The sequence below is a fragment of the Phoca vitulina genome, unplaced genomic scaffold (genome assembly GCF_004348235.1).
Source record: "Phoca vitulina isolate PV1807 unplaced genomic scaffold, GSC_HSeal_1.0 scaffold8, whole genome shotgun sequence".
Taxonomy (NCBI): Eukaryota; Metazoa; Chordata; class Mammalia; order Carnivora; family Phocidae; genus Phoca; species Phoca vitulina.
In genome coordinates, this window is record NW_022589711.1 from 46219399 (window position 1) to 46242583 (window position 23185).

The following is a 23185-nucleotide window of genomic DNA, read 5'->3' on the forward strand; positions in this document are numbered from 1 at the left end:
TTTCAAATTTTAAGTGCAAATTGTGGTTTCCCCCCGAGTGTTCAGAATAACCCAAGCCCAGGACTAGGTCTGAAAATAGCTTTTGTTCCTAGTTCAGTTCCTGTGGTGGGCAGAGGGGGGGACCTAGGGTGGGGGGGAGACAGGCATCGGTGGGCAAGGTCCAGCAGGGGATTTTCCTGCTTCCCCCCAGAAACACTGCTCCGTCCTCTTCTGAGCGGCGTTCAACACAGTACCAACGTGCTGGCTTTTCGGAACAAACTGATAAAGTGCGAGGAGTTGAGGTTGCAGGTTTTCCTCTAAATGAGAAGTTCCTCAAATGAGTGACTGGCTTCCAGCTATTGCCTATGACCAAAGGCTGTGAAATCCACTTTGCTGGAAAACTCAACCTGGGTTCACGGGGCAAAATCACGATGGCAGTATTTTACCTAATATTTTGATTGATACTCCATAGCTTAAAAACCTCCCTTGAGAGACCCTCTTTTTAAAGTTGCCGATCATCTGGAAAAGCAAATGCATTTCATAAGCGACAGCAGCCCACGAGTCTCGTGCTGCACACGGGCCGATTGTAGAGAGGCCCAGAAGTGCTCTGAGGATGCTGGGAGCATGGCAGCCGCAAGGCATCTCCTCAGTTCTAGAGGCGCAGGGCCCAGGGATCGGTCACAGAAATCGGGAAACTGCAAATGGTGATTCGCCGGTAGATTAGATCTGTGTGTGGTAGCTGGTAGATTTGCCGGTAGATTAGATCTGTGTGTGGTAGCTGCGGGGGTGGCCACAGGCCAGAGCTGAGTAGGGGTGAGTTTGGACCTTGGAAACAGAAGCTCGGGGAAGAAAGGAACCGTACAGGTCATCTATCCCTCTGCCTTCATGGACACGTTTAAAAGAAACAAAGTGACTTGCTCAGAGTCACAAAGCCCGTTAGTTAATGGCAGACCTGGGCCTGAACCCCAGCTTAATCTCCTGCCTGTTAAATTGGGTTAAAAACATAGTACTTTTGTAGCAACCCTGATCGTGTAACTTTTAGAACCTTGGAAGCAAAACGAAACACTACTGTTACCCCCTTCTCAGACAGCCTCTGCACCCCCCTGCCCTGGCCCGTGCCAATCTGTGATGACCCAAGGAAATTACACGGTGGCTCCAGAGCCCAGTCGAGCACCTCTGGGCTGGCATGCAGCAGAGCAGGGAAAGATAACTTCCCAAGCACGAATGCCTGTCAGACTCTTTGATACCAAGAGCTTGTGACTCATAGAGTGGCCTTGGTGGGAGAGGGATTCTGCCCTAGACAGAGTCTTCAGGCCTCTCAAAGCAACTTCTTGGTTGGGCTCTGAGAGTTTGGCAGCGAGCACTGAGTTGTGACAAGGCTGATCCCTGCCTCCAAGCTGCCTGGGAGCAGTGAGTCCTGCCGCAGCCCAGCATAAATATGAACTCTGTTTTTTAAAAAATCTCGGTGGAAGGAAAAAGCAAATTTGAGAGCAAGCCAAGATGTTAAAGTGGATTAGCTGGCGACAGTCCAAGGCAAACAAGACCCAAGTGAGTATGCCTCCCGCCGGACACATCCTGCTCGGGTGGAGGGGCATGAGTGGGGAGATGGCACAGGTTGGGGGGCCAAGGGCAGAGAGAGAAGTGGCGGCTCTCAGAGCAAGGATTTTACTGGCGTATTCTGCACGGACCTCTTGGCATACCACTTACCTTTTTTCCTCCTGTGTCAGTTAAAAGGTTCTTTTAGTGCAGAACAAAATGACTGTGAATGCCTTATTAAAGCTAATGGTAGCGGCGCCTGGGTGGCTCAGTTGTTTTAGTGTCTGCCTTCAGCTCAGGTTGTGATCTCGGGGTCCTGGGATCAAGCCCCAGGTTGGGCTCTCTGCTCAAGCGGGGAGCTTGCTTCTCCCTCTCTTTCTGCCCCTCCTCCCCCACTCGTGTGCTCTCTCTCTTGCTCTGCTCTCTCTCTCAAATAAATAAATAAAATCTTTAAGAAAATAAATAAAGCTAATGGTAGGGGAAACAGGCTATGAGAAATATTGCTCTTAGCAAGTTGAGCTCGTGGGCGACTAGAAGTGACACCAGGAGTATGGTGTCTGGTGGTGAGCCGTCCTGGCCGGTACGAAAATTAACTCTTTCAGAAAATCCAAGCAGAAATGTTGCTGGAAATGAATATTTGGAGCCACAGCAGTGAGACTAGAATGGACGGAGCAGAGGAAAGGGGCTTCGAAGTGGTGGTTGTGCTTGAAGCTGGAGCTACCTGGAGCCATGAAAACATGACATAGGTTCTCTGTGCCCACAGCCTGGGATTCTTGGGAAAGGTCTGTTGGGTAGCAAGTGGGTAACTATTACCCTGTTTCTTGATCTTGAGCTTAGATTGGAAATGCTTGCTTTGGGTTTACCCGCCTGGCAGCTTAGTGTCACGTCCTCACAGCTGATGGCTACTGCCCACCCGTCTGCCACGACCAGTGTAATGTAGTAGATAGAGAACGGGCGCGTGTGGGTCTCAGGATTTGTGGCACTGGAGTGAGGTGATGTGATCCTTATGCTAGAAAACAGGGCCTTGTCAAGAGAAGCCAGTGTGAACGTCCTCCATGGTGGCCCTCTATAAGGAGCCACAGTGAGGACGGGACTTGGGCTCCACGTGTGTCCCCCGGCCAGTAGGTAGGAGATGCCTTCTGAGGGGCAGCAGCCTGATTCTGCCCTGATAGCTCTTCCTGTTGAGAGAAAACTGCTAGAAGAAGATGCAGAAGAACTATGCACAGGAGACCTGTGAGAGGTGTCCTTTCCCTAGCTTCAGGCAGACCCTCAGCCCTACCAGTCCCTCTTTGCATTCTTACCCGCCATGGGCCACGCAGACGTGGCCCTGGCCATGCCGTGTATCAGAGCCGGGGGGGCAGGGTTCAACCTCCCCAGATGTAAGGACAGCAAGAGGAGTCTTCCCTGTTCAGAATGTTCATCTCCTGTACTTTTCTTAACGCTCTACTTGGCTCCATTTGAAATTGGTAATTGCAGGGAGATGTATACACTGACTCCAAGCTCAGGCGAGCTGTTCCTCTAATCTGCGTGGCCTCTGCTGATGTTGGCCGTGGAATGCTTAGTGAGTGCTCCCTGAACACTGCTCTCAGCCTGTACCAATGGCAAGGGCTTCTCTCCTCTCGGAACTTGATGATGTCCTCAAAGGGAAAAAAGCCTCTAGCTTTTACTATGTCTGTCTCCTGTCTCCTGCTAGCTCCTCTTTCAGCTACAGGAATGGGGTTTAAAAAGTTGCATTTACTATTTGTTGTCCCTGACTTACATATACATATGACTTACATACACATGATTTAGTGAGCACCAGAGGAGATGTAAAAGGCATTGTCTTGTCTTTTCCTCGGGATTTTGATGGATGCCACCTTTTTATCTCACAAATTCATCAGCCGTTTATTGAGCTCAGCTATCCAGCAGGCGCTGGTCTGGACACACAGGTCGTGGCAGTGACCAAAACAGAACACCTTGCTTTCCTGCTGGTGTGAGCCTAAACGTGCTCCATTGTAAGGCATTTGGAATCACTGGGACTGACTTTTGTCTCTGTGACTGATACCATTGCGGCTTTTATCTAAAAAGAAGTCAGCATTTCTTTTAAAAAGATCATTTGGGAACACTTGAAGGTAGTCCTGCAATTTTTAATTCCCTGATTCGTAACCATTTCAAATTAGAATGCCAGATTTCTCTCCCTCTCTCTCTGTCTTTCTCTCTCTCTCTCTCTCTCTCTCTCTCTCTCTCTCTCTCTCTCACACACACACACACACACACACACACACACACACTATATTTTGGCTCTGGTTGCAGTCAGCACACTCCTGATTAGAGAAGGTTTATGTTCATGGCAGGTGGACAGACATTCTAGACAAAGACAAAAGAGCAGGAAGTATTCAACATAACCCCCAAATGCTTTTAAATTTCATCTATCTCATAAAAGAGTTAGGAATATCAGAACGAAGTTGTTTTAAAAAAAAAAAAAAAAAACCTATTCTAATTTTTAAAAAAAGATGTGAAAGGTTGAGGAGTAGGGGGGAATGGTTTGTTTAAAGGAGGTGCTTCAAATTGCGGAATCTGAAATCTGTAATGCAGAGTCCAGCTCTCCTCCCCACCCCCACTGCACCCACAACCCCCCAAAACAAGAGCAGTCACAATTTTTATGCCTTCTTCCATGGGGTATTAAGAACATTTATTGCGTTCATGAAAAAATTTTTGAAAAATCCCCAAAGAGAAAGATTTCTAGGTTATGTTCTCTAACATTTAAACTCAAGACAGTATTTCTAACAGGGGAATATGAAGTCCAAACTACTAGGTTGGTTGTGTTATTTAAGGAGCAAACTAGTTGGCACAACCACTATCACATGACCAAGTAAAAAAGATCTGTGAGCAGAGAAGAATGCAATTAGAGGTAAAATAGAAAATTATTTCAAATGATTTCATTCTTTTACTCAGTGGAATTTTACTGAGTGTCCACCGATGGCAAGATACCTTGGAGATTCAGAATATGTAAGAGCAACCTCTGTCCTTGCACATCCCAAGTGTCTTATATGCGGCTGTGGACGCATTTCATGTATTTGTGAAAGGGGACAGTTGTACTTAGCACTTCCTTTATGCTAGCTGCTTTGCTAGGAACCCGAGAAATTACAAAGAGAAAGTGTCAGATGAGAGACATGCTGACCACACTGTCTGCTAGGTTTTGTAAAAGAAGCATACCCACTTTGTGCAACAAATTCAGCCTGGCAAATTGGATGGCGTCTACACCAAAAGTGAGATTTGAGCTTGGCCTTAAAGTTCATCTTCCTTTCTGTTTCCCCTCCTTTGTATCAGTTTTGATCCCAAAATAGTTACTCTGTCATGGACAATATGTAAAGGAGAAGTCCTACTGATACATCTGTATCAAAAGAATTGCTTTGTTTTGATGTAGAATTTGACTTTTTTTTTTTTTTAAATGGGCTCTTCGCTCTGATGGGAACTGTTCAGAAAAATCATTAGACTCTTTACCCAAATCTTCTTTTACTTCCTCATAATAATTTAATTAAACCTGTTTTTCCTTAAGCATATGCATTCAAGATTCTTGAAATGAACTTTCAAAGTAGTGATATATGCATGGGTTTCAAAATGTAGGTATTCTTCCTGAGAGATTCTTTAAAAACATGAAAGCTCATATTTATTTATTCTTCTTAAAAATGTTTAAACAAGTAGACAGCATACAGTAAGTACTGTTTTACACTTTCTCCGTGTAACAAATTTGGGTAATCATACAGTAGGTCATGTAGTGCTGCTTCATTCCTTTTGATGGCTACATGGCATTCCATTACCATAATTTATTTAACTCATTCTCTCTTGATGGGTGTATGGCATGTTTCCAATCTTTTGCCATTACAAACAAGGCTGTAATTAATAGCTTTGTACAGATATAGTTTCTCATACTTGTGAATCGTGAGTATATTAACAGAGTAACTTCCTGGAAGTACAACTGCCCCTTTTCAATTTTGATAGACAATGTCACATCACCCTGTGTGGGTGTTGTCCCAGTCTATACTCCCTCCAGTTGTGTGTAAGAGTGCCAGTTTCCCCACAGTCTTGCAACGTAGGGTAGCATCGATATTTTTATCTTTTCCAATCTGATATCAGATACTCTAAAAATTAGCCTTATCCATTATTGCTCTGGTATGTTTTGTTTAACTGATAATATTGCCACTATATTATTTTCTTTTATTTTTATTGAAATGTACTTATTTTTATTGAAATGTACTTAAATACTTTAAATAGTATTTAATCTATACTATTACCCAAATGTGACTTGTGGGCTTGTCTGATTAATGTTAATTATACTTTTGTTTCTATGGATAGAGTACATTCCTAATTATAAACATCTGATATACGTTAAACTTTTTAGATTTTTTTAAAAAGTGAAATATGTATGCTGAAAATGCATACAAACTCCTAAACAATTGAATGGACAATTATAAAGTGAATATACAGGAAATAACCGCGCAGGTCACGGCTTTCCAGAAGCCCCCTGTGTGCCCCTCCGTGATCACAACCCTGTTCTTCTCCCCTAGAGGTAATCATTCTCATAGCATTTGTAATAATACTGACCTTACTTTCCTTTATATTTTTACCCCTTTTGAATGTGTCTCCAAGCAATGTAGTTTCAATGTGGCTGTTCTTCAACTTTATATGACTAGAATTATACTGTGTGTGTGTGTGTGTCCTGCTCAACCCTTATTTTTATGGAATTCATCCATGCTGATGTGTATAGGTCATTAATTTTCATTGTTGTATAGTATTCCATTGCATGACTATACCAGAGTTTATCCATTCTCTACATGGGATGTTTGGGGCTATGGGAGCAATACTGCTGTAAATATTTTTGTATACGTATCCTTGTGTGCATGTGCTTGAGTTTCTCTAGGGTGTAAAGCAAGGAGTGGAATTTCTAGAGGAACAAAAAAAGAATTGCCAAGTAATAGGGTATATCTGTATCTATATCTTCAACTTTACTAGTTGGTGTAAACTATTTTTTGATATGCTGGTACCAAATTTCCACTCCTACCAGTATATCTGAGATTTTCTGTTGCTCTCCATCCTCGCCTATACTCGATACTGTCAGACTTCAAAATTTTTGCAGGTCTAGTGGGGATGTGGTAGTATCTGCTAATGGTTTTAATTTGCATTTTCCAAATCACGAATGAGGTTGAACATTTTGTCATGTCCTTATTGGGCCTTTGGACTTTCTTTTATGATGCCCCATTCAAGCCTTTTGCCCATGTATCTACTGAGTTAGCTAGGGGTTTCTTGTATGCATTTTTAAGAGTTCTTCATATTCTAGATACTAATATTCTAGACATTAGTCCTTTATTGGCTATACGTTTTGTAAATATCTGTTCTCACTTTGGGGCTCGTCTTTTTACTCTCTTTATTCTGTCTTGATAAACATAAATTTGACATTTTGAAATCAATATATTTGTAAGTTAGAGGTTCATATGATGTCATGTATGAGACATTTCCTACATTTAGTATTTTAAAATATAATTCACCATTTATATCTCCTCAGAATAGTATAGCAACATGGAAACTTCATATATAATGCAGGTTTCTGGCAATCCCTAAACTTTCCTCCTCTGTTGTAATGAAAGAATAAGAACTACTTGACTTTTTGAAATGTATTTGTCTATTGTCATACATTATATAACAGGTTATACAGCTAAAGCAATGCAATGTGTTAGGAAAAAGGTGATAAATATATTGGATTTGGAACTCAGCTGTCCAACAAATAAATCCGAGACATAGGGAGGAAGTCTTCACATAGCAAAACTAAACATCTATGCTCACAGGAAAGCCTCTTGAATCCTGATTTTATATGTAATTCTTACCTTCATGGCCATCTAGTTACTTAGCCCATAAGAAAATTAGAAGGGGAGACAGTTACTTCTGTCTAGACCCACTAATAGCCACAAAGGCTGAGCTACTGTCAGCAAGAGAGGAAGCAGAAAAGCCCTGAGAGCAAAAACTGATGGATGAATTAAAACTCTTAACAGTTTGGTTCTATTTAGTGAGGGTACCAAGAGAGCATCATGACTGGGCCTGTCTGAGGACTCCCTTGCATCCTGCACTACACCATAATTATTACTCATGTTGGTATTTGTAACTGTTAACAGAAGGGGAAATCATGTTCAATGTATTCTGCTTAAGAAGTCAGAGATTAAAAGGTACTTATAAAAATGGTTAAACTAGGGGCGCCTGGGTGGCTCAGTCGTTAAGCGTCTGCCTTCGGCTCAGGTCATGATCCCAGGGTCCTGGGATCGAGCCCCGCATCGGGCTCCCTGCTCGGCAGGAAACCTGCTTCTCCCTCTCCCACTCCCCCTGCTTGTGTTCCCTCTCTCGCTATGTATCTATCTGTCAAATAAATAAATAAAATCTTTAAAAAAAAAAAATGGTTAAACTGGGGAGATAAAGTGTTGGTGTTTACCTTTAGTTATCCAGAAAACTTGATGATCCTGACATGCACATTTCCCAAGGGGTTCTCAAGAACTGAGGTTATGTTGACTGGGGTTTACCTTACTGGAATGATCTGTAAAGATGAAATTCAACTTTTCTCTGTCCTAGTGATTGACTCCAAAAAGACCGATGACTACCTTGGCATTTACTGAGCATCTACAATCCACTCTAGTGCAAGCCATTGTCCTCTCACACATGGCTTATGAACCAAGCCTCCTAACTGGTCCCCGGATATTCACTTTTACCTCCCTCCACTCTCTTCTCCATTCTGCAGCCAGCGTGATCTTTTTAAAATGCAAGCTGTCCACATCACTTTGCGGCTTCCAGTCCTTCACTAGCGTCCCTTGTTTTTAGGATAAAGATCAAAATCTTCAACATGACTGATGCGACGGCATGATCTGGGCCTCAGCCCACTTCTCTGGCCTCATGGGGGCCATTTTTCTTCCTGTGTCCTGCCTTGCAGGCTGCCTGGCCTTCCTTGAATGTGCCAGGGTTCTTCCCAGCCCAGGGCCTGTGTTTTCTCTGCCTGGAAGCTTCTCTCTCTTCCCATGCCTAAGTCCACCCCTTTGACCCTCTCTTCTTTCCGATTTTAGTCTGTCCTGACCCACTGCCGAAGTCCCTTCCCCAAGTCACATCTCTCACGACACTGTGTACTGTTATTTCTCCGTTCCTGTCACCATGACCATAAGCATTTGTGTGGTTATATGATTGCCTCCCCCGCCAGACTGAGGACAGCAGGATGTCTGTTTTATGTCCCCACTGCATCACCGAATCTAGCAAAGTACTGACTCATAGAAGGTGCTCAGTAAATATTTGTGAAAGGAATAACTGCAGAACAAATAAACACATGGTAACATGTTTGGCAGTGTGGGTAAGAGAGAGATCTAGAAACTGGGACCAAATGTAATTAAGAAAATCAAAATCCTAGTTTGGGAGGATCAGAGAAGTTTCAGCATTAGACTCTACAAAGTGGGTAGAATTTATCCAGGCAGCATTGGGGAGGGAGGGCAGAGGAAGGTCATTCTACACGGATGAAACGGTAAGAGTCAGTAAGGGAGAAAGGGAAAAATAGGTTGAGTTTGGGTTGTGCAGAGTAGATGTGCCTGGTTGAAATTCTGGGTTTGTGAGGTGAGCTATGAAAAATAAGACCAGAAGATTTGCTTGGGTCAGATTACGGCAGATCCTGCACACCATTCAAAGGAATTTAGACTTTATTGATTAACATCCAAGAAACACTGAGGGTTTGGGTTTTTTTTTTAATTTTTTGCATGATAGTCACTTTTATCTTCACCTAGATGTACCACGGTCATCTTACTCTCTCATCTTTTCTCAAGACTCAGAAAGAATCTAATGTTAACCCATCCACAACCCTCTGAATCTCATCCTTTGTCCCCACTTGGGTATATCACTCCAACACCTCTTTTCCTGCATGTTGTCAACTAGCTCCCGTCCATCTGCCATCCAATACATGTTGTTAGCTCATGCTCCGGTGAGGGCTGCACGTGAACTTCTACTCCTGATTCTTCTTTCTCTACATCCTCCCCACCTCCAACCATAGTTTTTGTTGCTTCAGTTCTGATGTCCATGACAAAGATGCCAAGATTAAAGCTCTGAAGTGACTTGACTCCTCATGGCAGTTTTCATATGAGTTTATTCACTCACCCCCCATGTGCCAGGCTCTGTGCCAGGATGGAGAGGTAGCAGTGAAACAAAACAGGCCAGTCCCCACCTGTATGAAGGCTAAGTTCTACTGAGGAACCAGAAAACCAACAAGCAAATTCAAGACCAAGTGGCCACATAGTGAGCAGGGTTGGTGCTGGGCGCAGTTGTTACAGCTGCTTGCCTCAGTGTTTCCAGTTGGATGTCTGACTTTTCCTCAGTCTCAGCCTCAAAAAGAGATTTCCTTCTTCTCTCAAACTAGTAACCCGGTTGACTTCCCTACTTGGAGCAGAATTCTCTCATAGCCAGTCTGTTGCCAAGTCCTGAGAATGAGTCCCTCAAAATCTCTGTCACACCACCCTGTCAGTTCTTGGTTACCCTGCACACCAAAGTAATTCAAATACCCTTTGCTGAAATTCTTTCCGTAACCTCTTAAATGGCCTCCCTGCTTTCTAGGATCTTGCTCCTGCATCTTACCTTCTCTCCTAAAACACCAGATTCATCCTCCTAAGGCTTTTCTTAGGATGTCTCACTTGTCAGTTAAAAGCTGTCAGTAGCACATTCACTAGGGATAAAGTACAGGCCCAACTCCAAAATGTTTATATAGTTTTCCCTCTGACACCTGATCCTTTAGAGACCTTTATCTGTTCTACATACTATAATGCACCTACTTTCAATTGAATCAGATGAAACTGCCATTTTTGTGTGTCTAAAAAATGGGTGAATATTGGCAGTTTATATGTTTCAACCTAATTTCACTTATCAAATAAATGGTTGCCTGCGTATCTTTCTCCCATGTTACATTGTGAGTTCCTTGACGATCGTATCTTGATCTTCATGATGCTCATAGCTCTCCTGTCTACTACAGCATCTAGCACGTAGTAAATAATGGTAACTGAATGCCCCCAGTCACAGCATGCTTCGCTCCTGCTTATGCCCATCTCCTGTGATGCTTACTGACTTGTAGAATCACATCTGGCCCGCCCTTCACTGCCAGCCGGACTCATGCCTCCTTCATGCAAATGCTCACTACTTCTCCCACCACACCTCTCAGCCACTAGTTGTGCCCCCTCCTCTGCCTGCACACATACAAGCAAGTCAAATATCATTCTTTAACATTCAGGGCATACGTTGTGTGTTTTACTCGGCATCTGCCACATTGTGGAGCATAACAGCACACTCTCAACAACGAGTTGAGAAATCTCTGTTTCTGGCCCTTCTCCCTCACGCTGGGACCCAGCCCCCCGTCTCCATTGTCTGTGGCATTACTGCGCTCAGATGGCTCGCCTTGCGCTCCTCAGCAGACCTGAAACTGGACTCCTCACCTACCATCTCCCAGATATCTTTTCTTAACCCCCATCCACTGCTTTACCTCTCAGCCACCTTGGCTCTCCATTCCTGAGCCTTTTCCTGAAATCGTGTTGCAGTGGATCATCATCACAGTGATTGCATATTCTTCATCCTGGCTCTGGATTTTCATGGAACGTGTAAAGTCCCTTCCTGGGAGCTTCAAGAGGAGAAGCATGGCTCCCAAATCACAGTAGCGTTCTCTAGGACCTATAGGCTCCTGGTACACAGGCCCCTTCCCCCTGGTCCTGCCCCTCTTCTGGCTCCCTTGCTGTCTGCAAACCTTTCCTCTAATGTTTTCTGGTAGATTATCTGTGTGATTATCTTCATTAAATATGATGATCTTTTACATAAGAATTGCCTTTGTCTACCAGCCTATCACAGACATCACCGTGACAGATATGTTTCTGACCTCAGGAAGAGTGTTGTTGAAACAAGCTTTCTTTGTTATTAGAATGATTTCTGGAGTCCCTTCCCTCAGCACCTTGTGAGATAGCATCTTCTTCCAGTTCGCTGGTGTTTCCTGTGGGTTAGCTTTTATCTCAGCAGCTGAGTCCCAGGATCCGTGAAGACAAGGCTCACATATGATAGCTTGTTATCTGCAGTGCATTGACATACAGTTAGACATTCACAGACATGCTCAGAAAAGACTTGTTCAAATAATATGTTTTATGTGTATAACTTCCGTTTTTGTATATTTATGGGTTGTGTGTCTCTGAATGTGTCTCCCATACACTCTCTGAGAAATATTCATCTACGTGGTTTGGGAGGCAGGGATCTCTTGGACATATCCCCTGGCCATCAGGCCATCAGGCCCATGACATTAAAGCTATTATTAAGTCATGGGCTCCAAAAGCTCCTGGCTGTGGCTGGCCAGGTGAAGGGCCTACCTACAGTGTACAGTTCCTTTTCTTCCCACCTGCTTGGGAGGCTTCCTTTTCCTTCTAAATAGGAAAGACTAATTTTTCTGTTTTAAACATAAAAAAGCAATGTGTATGTGTATATATGTTTGGGTATTTGTGCTTATGTATGCATATGTACATATATATATGTGTATACATATATGTGTGCATATATGTATATATATATGAAGGAAATACACCAAAATGTAAATAGTGGTTATTTCTGGATGGTGGCTTTTTCCAAATTCTCTATGACAAGAAAATCACTTTTATTAACAAAGAAAACCCTAATTGATGTCATTTTTAAAAGACAGGAAGGAACACAATTATTAGATGGTTGCTGAGGTCCACCCTCAGCATGAATCAAGGACAAGGGGACAAGCAGGTACCTCGTAGGAAACAGGGGGATTGACTTCTCAGTATGTCAAGAGGAGGGAAAGTGACCAGAGAGTGAATTTGGACTGATGTGTAGGATGGGCCAAGGTTGTGAGCTGAGGAACTGAAAACTGTGTTTGGTTGTATAGGTCAGGAGCCTTGGACAGTGAAAGGAAAGAGAAGGAAAATTCAGGGTGTGGCCGGTTGGGGGTGACAAGGAGATGAGGAGTTCCATCAGGGTTTTCCCCCAAATGTAGCTATTTAGCGAAAGTATGGAAAGGGTGAGGAAAAGCTGAAAATAAGTTCATGAAGAGATTCCATGGAGAGATATGCAGAGGGAGAGACAGAAAGCAGACATATTTCAAGTTCGGTTTTAAGCCCCTGTGATTCCAAAGGGGAGGTTTCCAGAGTGACTCAGCATGGGGATGCTGGGACCCAGGTGAGGAGGACACAGAGAGCCTCCGTGAGGAAATGGGTTACCCTGCATGGGCAGCAGGTTTCGAATAGGAGGTTCATCATCAGGTCAACACCCAGCTCTCCCCCGGCCCCTCACCTCCCTCTCTCCCTTCAGTTCCCACAGTCTGAGGGCAGAGGGAATGTTTTCTGATAAGAATTCTTGGTAAAGAGGCAATTTTTAACCTTTCTGAATTTGAAACAAAACAAAAAAATTACATGAAACCAATATTTTCAAGGTTGTTTCTCCCACACTGCCTAGTTCTGTGGTTCTCTCAGAGGATTCCCTGAGCAGAGGGAGAAACAGAAAGAGGAAAAACAGGGAGATGGACTCTTTCCTGCTGTAGCTGATTGCTTTTCGCTGGGGTGGTCCTCCAGAGGTGGGGGGTGCCTGGCCTGTCACTTGGGAGGGAGCGCACTCCGCACCACCTGCCAGGCCTTCCTGCTCATCACTAAGCTGCTAGGCTGCCTGGTCTTCCTCAGTAAGCTCCTGACAGCATTCTGGATGAGGAAGCCTGGGGTCAGCATGAGCAACAAGCAGACATCTAAAAGCCAAAAGGAGATCCTTCAGGCAGAGTAGAAAGCAAGAAAGAACACATAAGAAGGTCACCAGATCAGTCCTTAAAAAAGAACTAAACTAAAGATACACTTCACGGTGCTTATGTCTTTCCTGTGTTCACAATTCAGTATTTTTACTACTCTGTATCTCCATGTTTAATTCTGATGGCTACATCAGGGAAAATTTCCAGTCCAGGCTCTAGTCTGACATTTGGGGTGGAGAAAAGCTCTTTTAAACCAGTTATTATAGTATTTGCAGAGTTCCCTGTGTATCATGGAAACAAACAGAGCACTTAAAGTCCCCATCAAGGGTAATACCCCACGCCTCCTACCGCCCCATCTAATAGGAAAGGCCTAGTCCTTCTCTTAGAAAGCCCTGCTATAATTGGGCAGACCAAGGAAAGCACAAAGGCTGCCTGCAAGGAAGCCATCCAGAGCATGAACAGCTGACAGTAACAACCACCTCTCTTGCTGAACTCCTTATAGGAGCCTGGCAGCTTATGTATATACTCTTTCATTCTGTCCTCATAACAGTTCTTCAAGGTAAGTACCATTATCCTCATTTTGCAGATGAGGAAAATGGCACTCAGAGAGGTTCAATAACTTGCCCAAGGTCACACAACCAGAAAGCGGCAGAACCATGATGTGAACCCAGGGCTCTCTGATGTCCACTATGCACACTGCCTTCCCCTGGACAAGCTCACTAAAGAAAACAATTGGATAATTCAGGCCAAAACACACAAAGTAACATTATGGCCCAAATGGTCTAAGTCCTATCATTACTGCCCCCCATCATTTGAATGAAACACACCTGAATTAAAATACCAAGAGCATTCCATGCTCCATGGATCCCATGGGTCAGTCGCTCACTGACTTGTGTGCCTAGCAGAGCAAGGCACGAATCAGGAGTGTAGAGGAAGCTGTTTATTATGTCTTAACCACGGGAGTGGTAATTTGGGCACACTCCTGCCTCACTGGTTTCCCGCTCCATCAAAAACATCCAGAACATATAGTCAACTGAAGATGCATTTAAAAATATAATGGAAAATAATTGCCTCAAATTCTTTATGGATCGAGAAAGGGTACACATCTATAACATATAAATATGTTCCCCATTTGTGGCTATTTTTATACCACTGGATGTCCAATACTGTCTCTTGTGCACCCAGGGTCTGCAGAACATGTCTCTATTGCTCAGAAAGCTTACATTCTGGGTGTCTAGTATTAGAATGGAGCCTACATTATATTATATAAAGTATTGATATAAAGGGATCTGTACCTGAATAGTGGGAGGTGGAGGAAATCTCAGCACAGGCCCCTCCCCACCTAAAATAAAAGAATACAGGGGAGGTCTGGTTAATAAAAGCCACCGTCCTACGAAGTGGATCTCACTGATTCTCGCCCCTCATGGAAAATGCCCAAGAGAAGTACTTTTGGACAGTGTGTGCTGACAGATGTGAAAATGCAGTTGAAATACTGCAAAACTCAGGTTTTCCAGCGATGGAGTGATTGGGACATAGAGAAGGTCTCTGTGCTAAGGATTCCAAACCAGGCAACCCACAGAGTTATGAGGGAAGTATTTCTAAAAGCCAACTTCAAGCCCTACCCTGGCCTACTGAATCAAAATGCCAAAGGTATATGGTGACTAGACATGGAACATATATGAATTCCACACTGGGAGTTATTTTCTAAATAACAGAAATCATTCACATCTCAAAAAAAAAAAATGTGATGGCCTTCTCTCTCTCTCTCTCTCTCTCTCTCTCTCACACACACACACACACACACTTCCACTTCCACTTCCACTTAAACTTTTCCCACTAATCCTTTCTTTAGGCCAGATTTTTAGAAAATCATCTCAATGAGATTATGAATGGCTGTCATTTTTAAAGTTAAGAGCTATGCATTGGCATTCACTACTCTTTCATGTTACCAACTGGACTATATAAAATAATGGCTTCCTATATTAATGTGTCTATATTTTCTCAGGGTTTTAGAGAAGAGCATTCAGTTTGCCTACGTGTCTCACATATCAAACCATCAGACAGATTTGCAGGTGCACAGAGACCATCACAACTTAGGTTTAAAAGGGGATAAACATTTTTCTGCACAACCTAATGAGTATGTAGAACGAAGTGACCCAAACCACTTCTACTTAGGTCCTTGAGGATAAGATGGATCCTCAAAATATATGAGATGCTTTCCCAGACCTTTGAAATCCACAAACATACAAATGTACAAATATCACTTAGGAGGTAGATTCTGCTTTACAAGAGGCAACATAGCACAGTGGTTAAGGATAGCCTCAGAATCAAACCAACCACAGTGCAGATCTCACTTCCTTCACTTGCCAGTTGTTTGATCCTGGGCAGGGCCTCTCAGGGCTCCAGTCTGCAAAATGGAGGTAATGGTATTACCCACCCCATAACGTTGTAGTGCAAATTACGAGAAATGATGCATGCCGGACACTCAACCTTTGGCTTGGCGCATGCTAAAGACTCAACAAATATTAGTTGTTAATAATAGTGATAATAAAAATGATGAAGAACATTAGCTATTTTAATAAATGACAATAAAATATTTTTTAAAACTGTCTCCCCCTTCAGAATTTTAAGAACCGTGTAAAGAACAAAATGTCAAATTCAGCATTTATAAAACTGTTAAATTCTACCACTGCAGTAAATTCTACAAATCTTATAGCACATCTATAAACTAAACTGGTAATGACGGTGAATTATGGTGTGAGCTAAGCAGGACAGTGGACACCACCCCTCCACCACCCCCCTCACCCCACCTCCCCATTAATGTAATGCGATATAAAATTCCTAAGGCCCTTTTGCCCTGGCCAAGGTGAGCTCAGTGGTCAGCAGGACCTTCCATGAGTTACTTCACAGATGTATGTGTATAGCTCCTGGCTTTCTTCAGAATCTCCTCTCCCTTCTGAATTCTAAGTATCCCCAATCTTCCTCACAGCTCAGGGTAACTACCATTTTAACTTGATGCTGAAGTGTTTTCTCTCCCTTAATGAACAGTTTTTGCCTGGCTGGAGTTCTTACTAAGGGAGTTTGTAAGACTGCTGAATCACAGACCTGTACCATTTTTCTCATTTCTGTGTGGCAGATATGATGAGCTGAGCCACAGTCAGATATGAGATCATACTCTTTAACTTATCTTGAATTTTTCTCTTGGTTGAGCCATTGCTCTTTAGAATACTTCAGGCCTCCAATAGCACTAGAAGTTGACTTTCTTTGAGGGGCCATTGTTAAGGACACATTCCATTGTTCCGGTGGCCAAGTAGAGTCAGCGTGGCCACACTGGAATATGGAAGCCGGGTCTCTGGCAGGCTCCCTCACTCACTCACTAATCCACTCCCTCCGCCAGCCCTGCGGCCTCACAAACCAACCACATGCCTCGGAAAAATTGCAGATTACCACATGTCATAGGCCCTGGAAACACTTGAAATCAGGAATTTTAAGTCACTCACTGCCAAAGATCTGCTACATAAATGGGTAAACTTTTCTCAGTTTCTTTCCCCCAAATGAATGTCATAGTGAGACTTGCTGGCAGGCACAGGGATCCTAAAAGAGTTGAAACAAACAAAACAAAAAGGATATGAAATAAACACTGAGGATCACTCATAGGACCTCATATTGAATGCAGCCCTCTTTATATTCTTCCTGGCTCTCCTCCTGCTTTTATGTGTGGGGGAAACCACCGCAGGACCGCTCAACCAGGAGCTATTGCAGAGAAAAGTATATGCATTGGAACCCTGAAAAAGTCAGTGAAAGTGGCCAGTCAGCGATCCTCATCTGGATCCTGGACTTGGTTGGCTTCTTCTGAACCTTCAGACCAAGGAATGTCCCACACAGCACTCTGCTCACTCCATTTCCTCTTCTCAGAAAATGATTGTGTATTTGCCAGGTTGCACTCTGTGCCTTGGGTTGCTAGAAATACAGTAGGTTGCACTGATGATTTAACTCTGTTTTCTATAAAGGGCTACGGGATCTCATGCAGATTTTTGCAAAGTCATATGCAAATCACAGAGCCCCGGCCCTTTTCTTAACAGGATGGCAACCTTGCTCCTCGGTGGCACCTGGGACCTGGAGATCCTTTCTCCACTTACGTTTAGCGCGCAGCCTGGGACTTGTCCCTGCAGCTCACCGGGTTAGCCGTGCCGCCGTTGGGACCTCCCACCTGGACTCCCATCACCCACCTCTCTTGAGACTGCTCTGGCAGGGCTGGTGTGGGGTACAGCCTTTGCTCAGAGAGCAACATGTTCCAAGCAAAATCTGCCCACCTGGGCCATGGGCTTGCCCCTCGGGCTCCCTGCTTCTCTACTGGGTGCGATTCGAGGTTGCTGAGCTTCCCTCCAAAGTTGAAAATGGTGGGACAGTAGGGACCTGTGAGAGGCCCCATGACCCAAGCTACTTCCCGTGGCTCCCAATCCAAACACCAGGCACCCCAGGCCCTCACTGCCCTTGGGGTCTGCAGTGTGAGTGGGCACGTTCGTCAGAGGGACATACTTATCTCTGGAGTTTTTCTCCAGATTGAATATCTCTGTTGTCAGTGGCCCCCAATCTAGAAAACCCATCACTCTAATCTAGCCTACCTCCCCCACATCCTGAGAAAGAGGGAGGAGGAACAAGGGATAGTTTCTGGTAGAGAAGAGGATGGTTAACTCTAGCTGTTCCCAAACATTGGCCCAACCACATCCCCAACAAATGTTCTATCTGCGTCAGCCTGCCCAGGTTTTGTCAGAATTTTCCGGCTCCTCTAACCTCACTCACCCCTGAGGTCTCTGGTTCAAAGACCACCCTCCTAGCCTTCGTGTGCTTCGAGATTACCCTGCTGGTGGTGGGTGGGAAGTGGGAAAAGAAATAAAGGAAACAAACTGGCTCCATGTTGGTTAACTGTTGAGACTAGAAGGTCGGGGACGTGGCCATTCATTATACCATTCTCTCCACTTTTGTATGTGTTTGCAATTTTTCATAATAAAAAGTTAAAAGTTTAAAAAGTCCTCCAGCTTCCAAGACACTCAAGAGAGCCCCAACCCCTAACAGAGTTTCTGGAAACCCCACACCAAGTCAAGAGGCAAAGATGATTCCATTACATATATATATATATGTATATATATACACTCATTTTCTAATTTTTTAAGGCCCACTGCTTTATTTTCAGTAGACTAAACCTTATTTCTAAAAGGTCCCGACGTTGGGCTCACTTCCCCCAGCTGGGTTATGGGGGAGGACTGGGTAAAGGGGTCCTTAAGATCCTGAAAGTTTACACTTCCATGTACCTCACAGTCTTGTGAGGATGGGACTTGTTCAGTGTTCTGAACTTTGTGGAGGAAACACGCTCTCAATTCACAGTGTCATTCCCTGGAATTGCACCTGGCTCAGGAAAGGACTGTCTTTGTACTTGAATTTAAATCCAATGGAGAACCTTAACATGGGCATTTGCATGACTGAGAATTGCTGCTGTCTTTTTTCCGTATGTCACTTTCTTGAATGTGTTCTAATAAAATGATTCTAAAGCAGGCTGTGATATACAGTGATTTATAAATACTTTCTGTTGAGCACTGAGGCCCTTAATTTCCTACCAAGAATCCACCCCATTCCACTTTTCTGGAAAGATCTGTCTAGCTGGGGACAGACGCAGGAGCGTACGTATGGCATGCCGTGATGGCAGCACGTCTGCAATTGCGGTCATTAATAAGAATCATGTCAACCACAGGAATTTTGTGTTCTGGTTGCCTAGCAGCAGAATTTGTTTTCCAGAATAAAGATGGCCATATGTAGTGGCGGAGTGCAGGGGTGAAGGGGGGGCGGCGAGTGGAGGAGGCAGGGCAGGAGCAGGAGTATAATTCACTCTACCAGGGAGGGAACAAGGTGGAAGGAGAGACAAAGGCAGCTGAAAAGAGAGACAAGCTAGGTTCAGTCGTGTTCTGTTCAGTGATAACTCTCAGCACATTCAAAAGATAATGAGTTGTTAAATTTTATTTACAAAATTGCACCTTTTGCTCTCATGACGTAGAAAGTTAGAAATCTCAAAATCTCATTAAGCAAACTGGAAGGAAAAGAGGAAAATACAGATCTCCAAAGGTAGATACTTTGAGAAACACTTTTTATCTCAATCTTTACCCCCCTCAGCCAGACAGGCCAGGGCACTGCCATGAGCTGGTAACCAACTGAGGCTGGTTCTCTATTGAAGGAAGCATTGTTAGAAACCTCCTAACGGGCCAGGAGGGCAGAACCAGACAAGGAGGCTTCTGTTTGCTGAGCACCTTTCTCATACAGGTGATGGGAAGGCTCCTGATATACATCATCCCCTCTAATCTTCACAGCCATCCTGAGAGGCAGGCAGTTCTGTTTTCATTTTTCAGATAAAGAGGCTAAAGCTATGGGAAGTAAATAACTTGTACAAAGTCATAAAGCTGAAAGATAGCAGATCTGTGATTCAAATTTAGGTCTGTGATCTCCAGGTCCATGCTTTTGCAAACCACAGGGCTGATGCTCCAGTGCCCAGCTTGGGCTCTCTCCTCTGCACTGCTGTGGTCTTCATCTTAATGAACTGGGCACCTTCTGTATGCCCTGGGAGTGGGGGGGTGGGCACAGCCAGTGTCCTGCTCTTCCTTGTGTGATTGGAGGTCTCTTCCCAGTCCAGGTCTTTGTAGCCCACATCCATGTCCCTGTGACATACTTGTGCAGAGCACAGGCTGATGAGGCTGAGATCACCATCTGGCTTTCATAGGGATTGGCTCACTTAGCAAATACCTGGTGCCTACAAGTGCTGGGCATATGAACTAGGTGGGCAAATATAGACTCACCCTGTTCTCATGGAGTTTGCCAGTAGAGGATACCTACATTAATCAAGTAACACATGAATAGATTTATAATAACAACTGCTGAAAGGGGCCTTGAAGATCACTGAGATCAACAAATGAAATGAGACCCAGAAATGCTAAGCAGTTTGCCCAAGACCACACAGCAAGTTAGGGGCAGAGGACTAGAACTCCTGGTTTTCATTCTTAGACTGCTATTTTCCCTGCCATGTCACCCTCTAGTCTGTCACACACCCATAGACTGCCCCTAGCCCCAAACAGCCAGATAAACATGTTGATCAATCAGTACACTTGCCCCATGCCCAGGAAAAACCAGATAGCACATTTTGTAATGATAAACAGTATCGTGAACCAAATCCCCAAGGATGACATATACCCAAGCCTTGTTCGTAGACTTTTTTTCAGAGCCCAAAGCAGGAACAGAGAGGCAAGGCTCACATGCCATAGCAACTGCCTAATAAGGATGTTTGCAGGTGTTTCAGTGTTTTGGTCTGACCCCGATATTTTCACATCTCCCAGGTTCAGCAGCTATTCATTCACCCATTAATTCAACAAATATTTACTGAGTGCCCTCTAGTACTGCTAGGCATAGTTCTCAGAGCTGGGGACACAACACTGAACAAAATGGACTGTCCTTATAGAGCCTATATTCTAGCCCAGGGAGACAGTCAATAAACAAAATAGAAAGCAAGTAATACAGCATATTAGAAGGTGATAAGTGCTACAAAGAAAAGTAAATCAGGAAAGGGGGTAGGGAGTCTCCAAGGTGGGGATGAATTGTTAGGGTGGTGGGGAAAGGGACCTACCTGAAAAAATGATGTTCCAGATCATCATTTTACGCACATACACACACACTCACATACACATACACACACACTCACACACACACACACAGCTATGCAGTGTGATGTGAAGAGTCCCGTAAGCCTTCCCCTGCCTCCCTCAGAAAAGTAAAAGTTTGTCATTGGCATGTCCCAGAGCACAATTCCTAGCTTGCTTTTTTTCTCCTTTGGCCAAACTAGGGGTTCTTAAATCTGAGTGTTTATCAGACTCATCTAGAGGACTTTTTAAAACAGATTGCTGGGCCCCACTCCCAGAGTTTGTGACTCAGTACATGGGAGTAGATCCAAGAATTTGCATTTCTAACAAACTCCCAAGAAGTGCTGATGCTACGCACCCAGGGACCACACTTTGAGAGCCACCAGGTTAATCTATTATAGCTGCAAGGTCCCTGTTAAAATGAAACTATTACCCAAAAAAGGATGCGTCCATTCACTAGGGTGCATGGATGTTATCAAAGTAGCTATCCTTGAAGAGCAGGGCCCTCAAGAAAGGGGACTACTTTTAATTGGGGAAAGTTTCAGAAACCACAGCCCAAGACCCTAAGCGTTGAGGAGTTAGGGCAAGGGACAGTTCCTTAAAAAGTGGCAACAACAATATTTCATTGCCTATCAGTGCTTTGCATTTTCTTAGCATTTAATACATTTACAAGTCCTTTAGCCCACTGTTCTCTTCTGGCACAGTTAGCTTGTTAGGTCATTATTACATTTATGGATAAGAAAATTGAGACACAAAGAGATTATATGGCCTCCCTTGGGCATCAAGGAACCCCAGTGGCCTTATGCCTCATCCAGTGTTCTTTCTCCTTTAACACTCTTCATAACGCTAGCTACGGCTTTCTCCTGGGGCCTCCACCTCTGGGTCATTGAAATCCAGGACATAGAGTCACTCTTTGCCTTTTGCTCTGTTTAAAATCCCACTTGCTGCAAGTAGATTATCCACATGGGCGATTAACTGTGGCAAATACTAAACCCTGCGAGAGTTTCCTCTGCCATAAACACATCTCTTCTCTTCTACTACCAGATATTATACAGAGAAAATGCTAACTCATTTAATATTAGCCTAAGCTAGAACTAATCATTATGAAAGCAAACCTGCTGGGGGAAAAGCACACATCATACTTCCAAAGGCAAATAGAAATGGCATTTTGATTATATGTACCATTGCTTCCATTCCATTAGCAGAGATAATTGAAAGTTTTCTGTATCACTAAAGCACACAGCAGAATGAGAGTGGGTTTTGTTAAATCTGATGGCTGGTGAATCACATTCTTAGGTATTTAAATATAAAAAAAATCATGGGCATGGGGCATGAAAGATAAAAATTCTCCCTTCCAGTACATGTTCTTCTGGTTATTTTCTCCAGTCCTGCACTGATTCCTCACAGTGAGAGAGTGAGCTGTCCTACTGAATCTCACAGACAGTGCTCCATGGGTTACAAGGAGGTGTCTCTCTTCAGCTTCCATACTGTTTCTGACCATGCAGGAGCCCAAGGTTTAAAAAATTTTATTTCTAAAACTGCCCTCATCTGTCTCTCAACCCATTGATATTCTGACATCTTCCTTCAGTTACTGCCATTGGGATTGGGACCACTCATTTATTCTATAAGCATTTATTAAGCACTTACTATGTACCAGACTCTGTAAGCGCCACTGAACAGGCTACAAAACTGAGTTAGAAATAATCCTATCCTCAAAGAACATGGCATATAATAGAATCACTCTGTAAATTATATAAAATAATTAACATTCGAGTATATTCTAGATGCAGATTATAAACCATGTGAACTTCTCCCATTTCATTCTCTACTCACTGTATACTCAGTTAAAGCTAACTGATGAGTTATTTTAGCTTCAACATAAAATAGGCATCATTGGCAAAGAAGATGTACCTGGAAAGGAGAAGAGTGGGGTATGGAATGAGCACTGCTCCCTCTTCTGAGCACACGTGGAGATATGCATAAGCAGCCCAAGAATATGGTAATGGGGGGCAGTATAGGATCTAAACTCTGCTGTCGATTTCCACTAGTGGACTGTCACAAATTGAATATATGAGGGTCATAAAGCTTGCATGATTAGGAATTCCATATCAATGCAAGATCCAGTGTGGAGGTGTTTTTTCTCAGTTTTAGACTCCAAAGTATGCTATAAAAATGACTATTCCTTAAAAAAAAAGTTCATGCCCACTGTGACACATGGACTGAGCATGTA

General features: G+C 43.7%; 1 protein-coding gene across 20 annotated transcripts in view; it reads left to right on the forward strand.

Moving 5' to 3' along the window:
- KALRN (kalirin RhoGEF kinase) overlaps window positions 1-23185 on the forward strand; it is a 641436-nt gene that overhangs the window by 436696 nt on the left and 181555 nt on the right. For 6 of the 20 annotated variants that reach the window (XM_032406730.1, XM_032406731.1, XM_032406726.1 and 3 more), the window contains exon 34: window positions 17362-18841. The exons of the other annotated variants lie outside the window; for them this stretch is intronic. In XM_032406730.1, the coding sequence (XP_032262621.1) occupies window positions 17362-17424 (63 nt within the window). In that variant the 3' untranslated portion in view covers window positions 17425-18841. Of the gene's footprint in view, window positions 1-17361; window positions 18842-23185 lie in introns of those variants that run through there. 20 annotated transcript variants of the gene reach the window in all.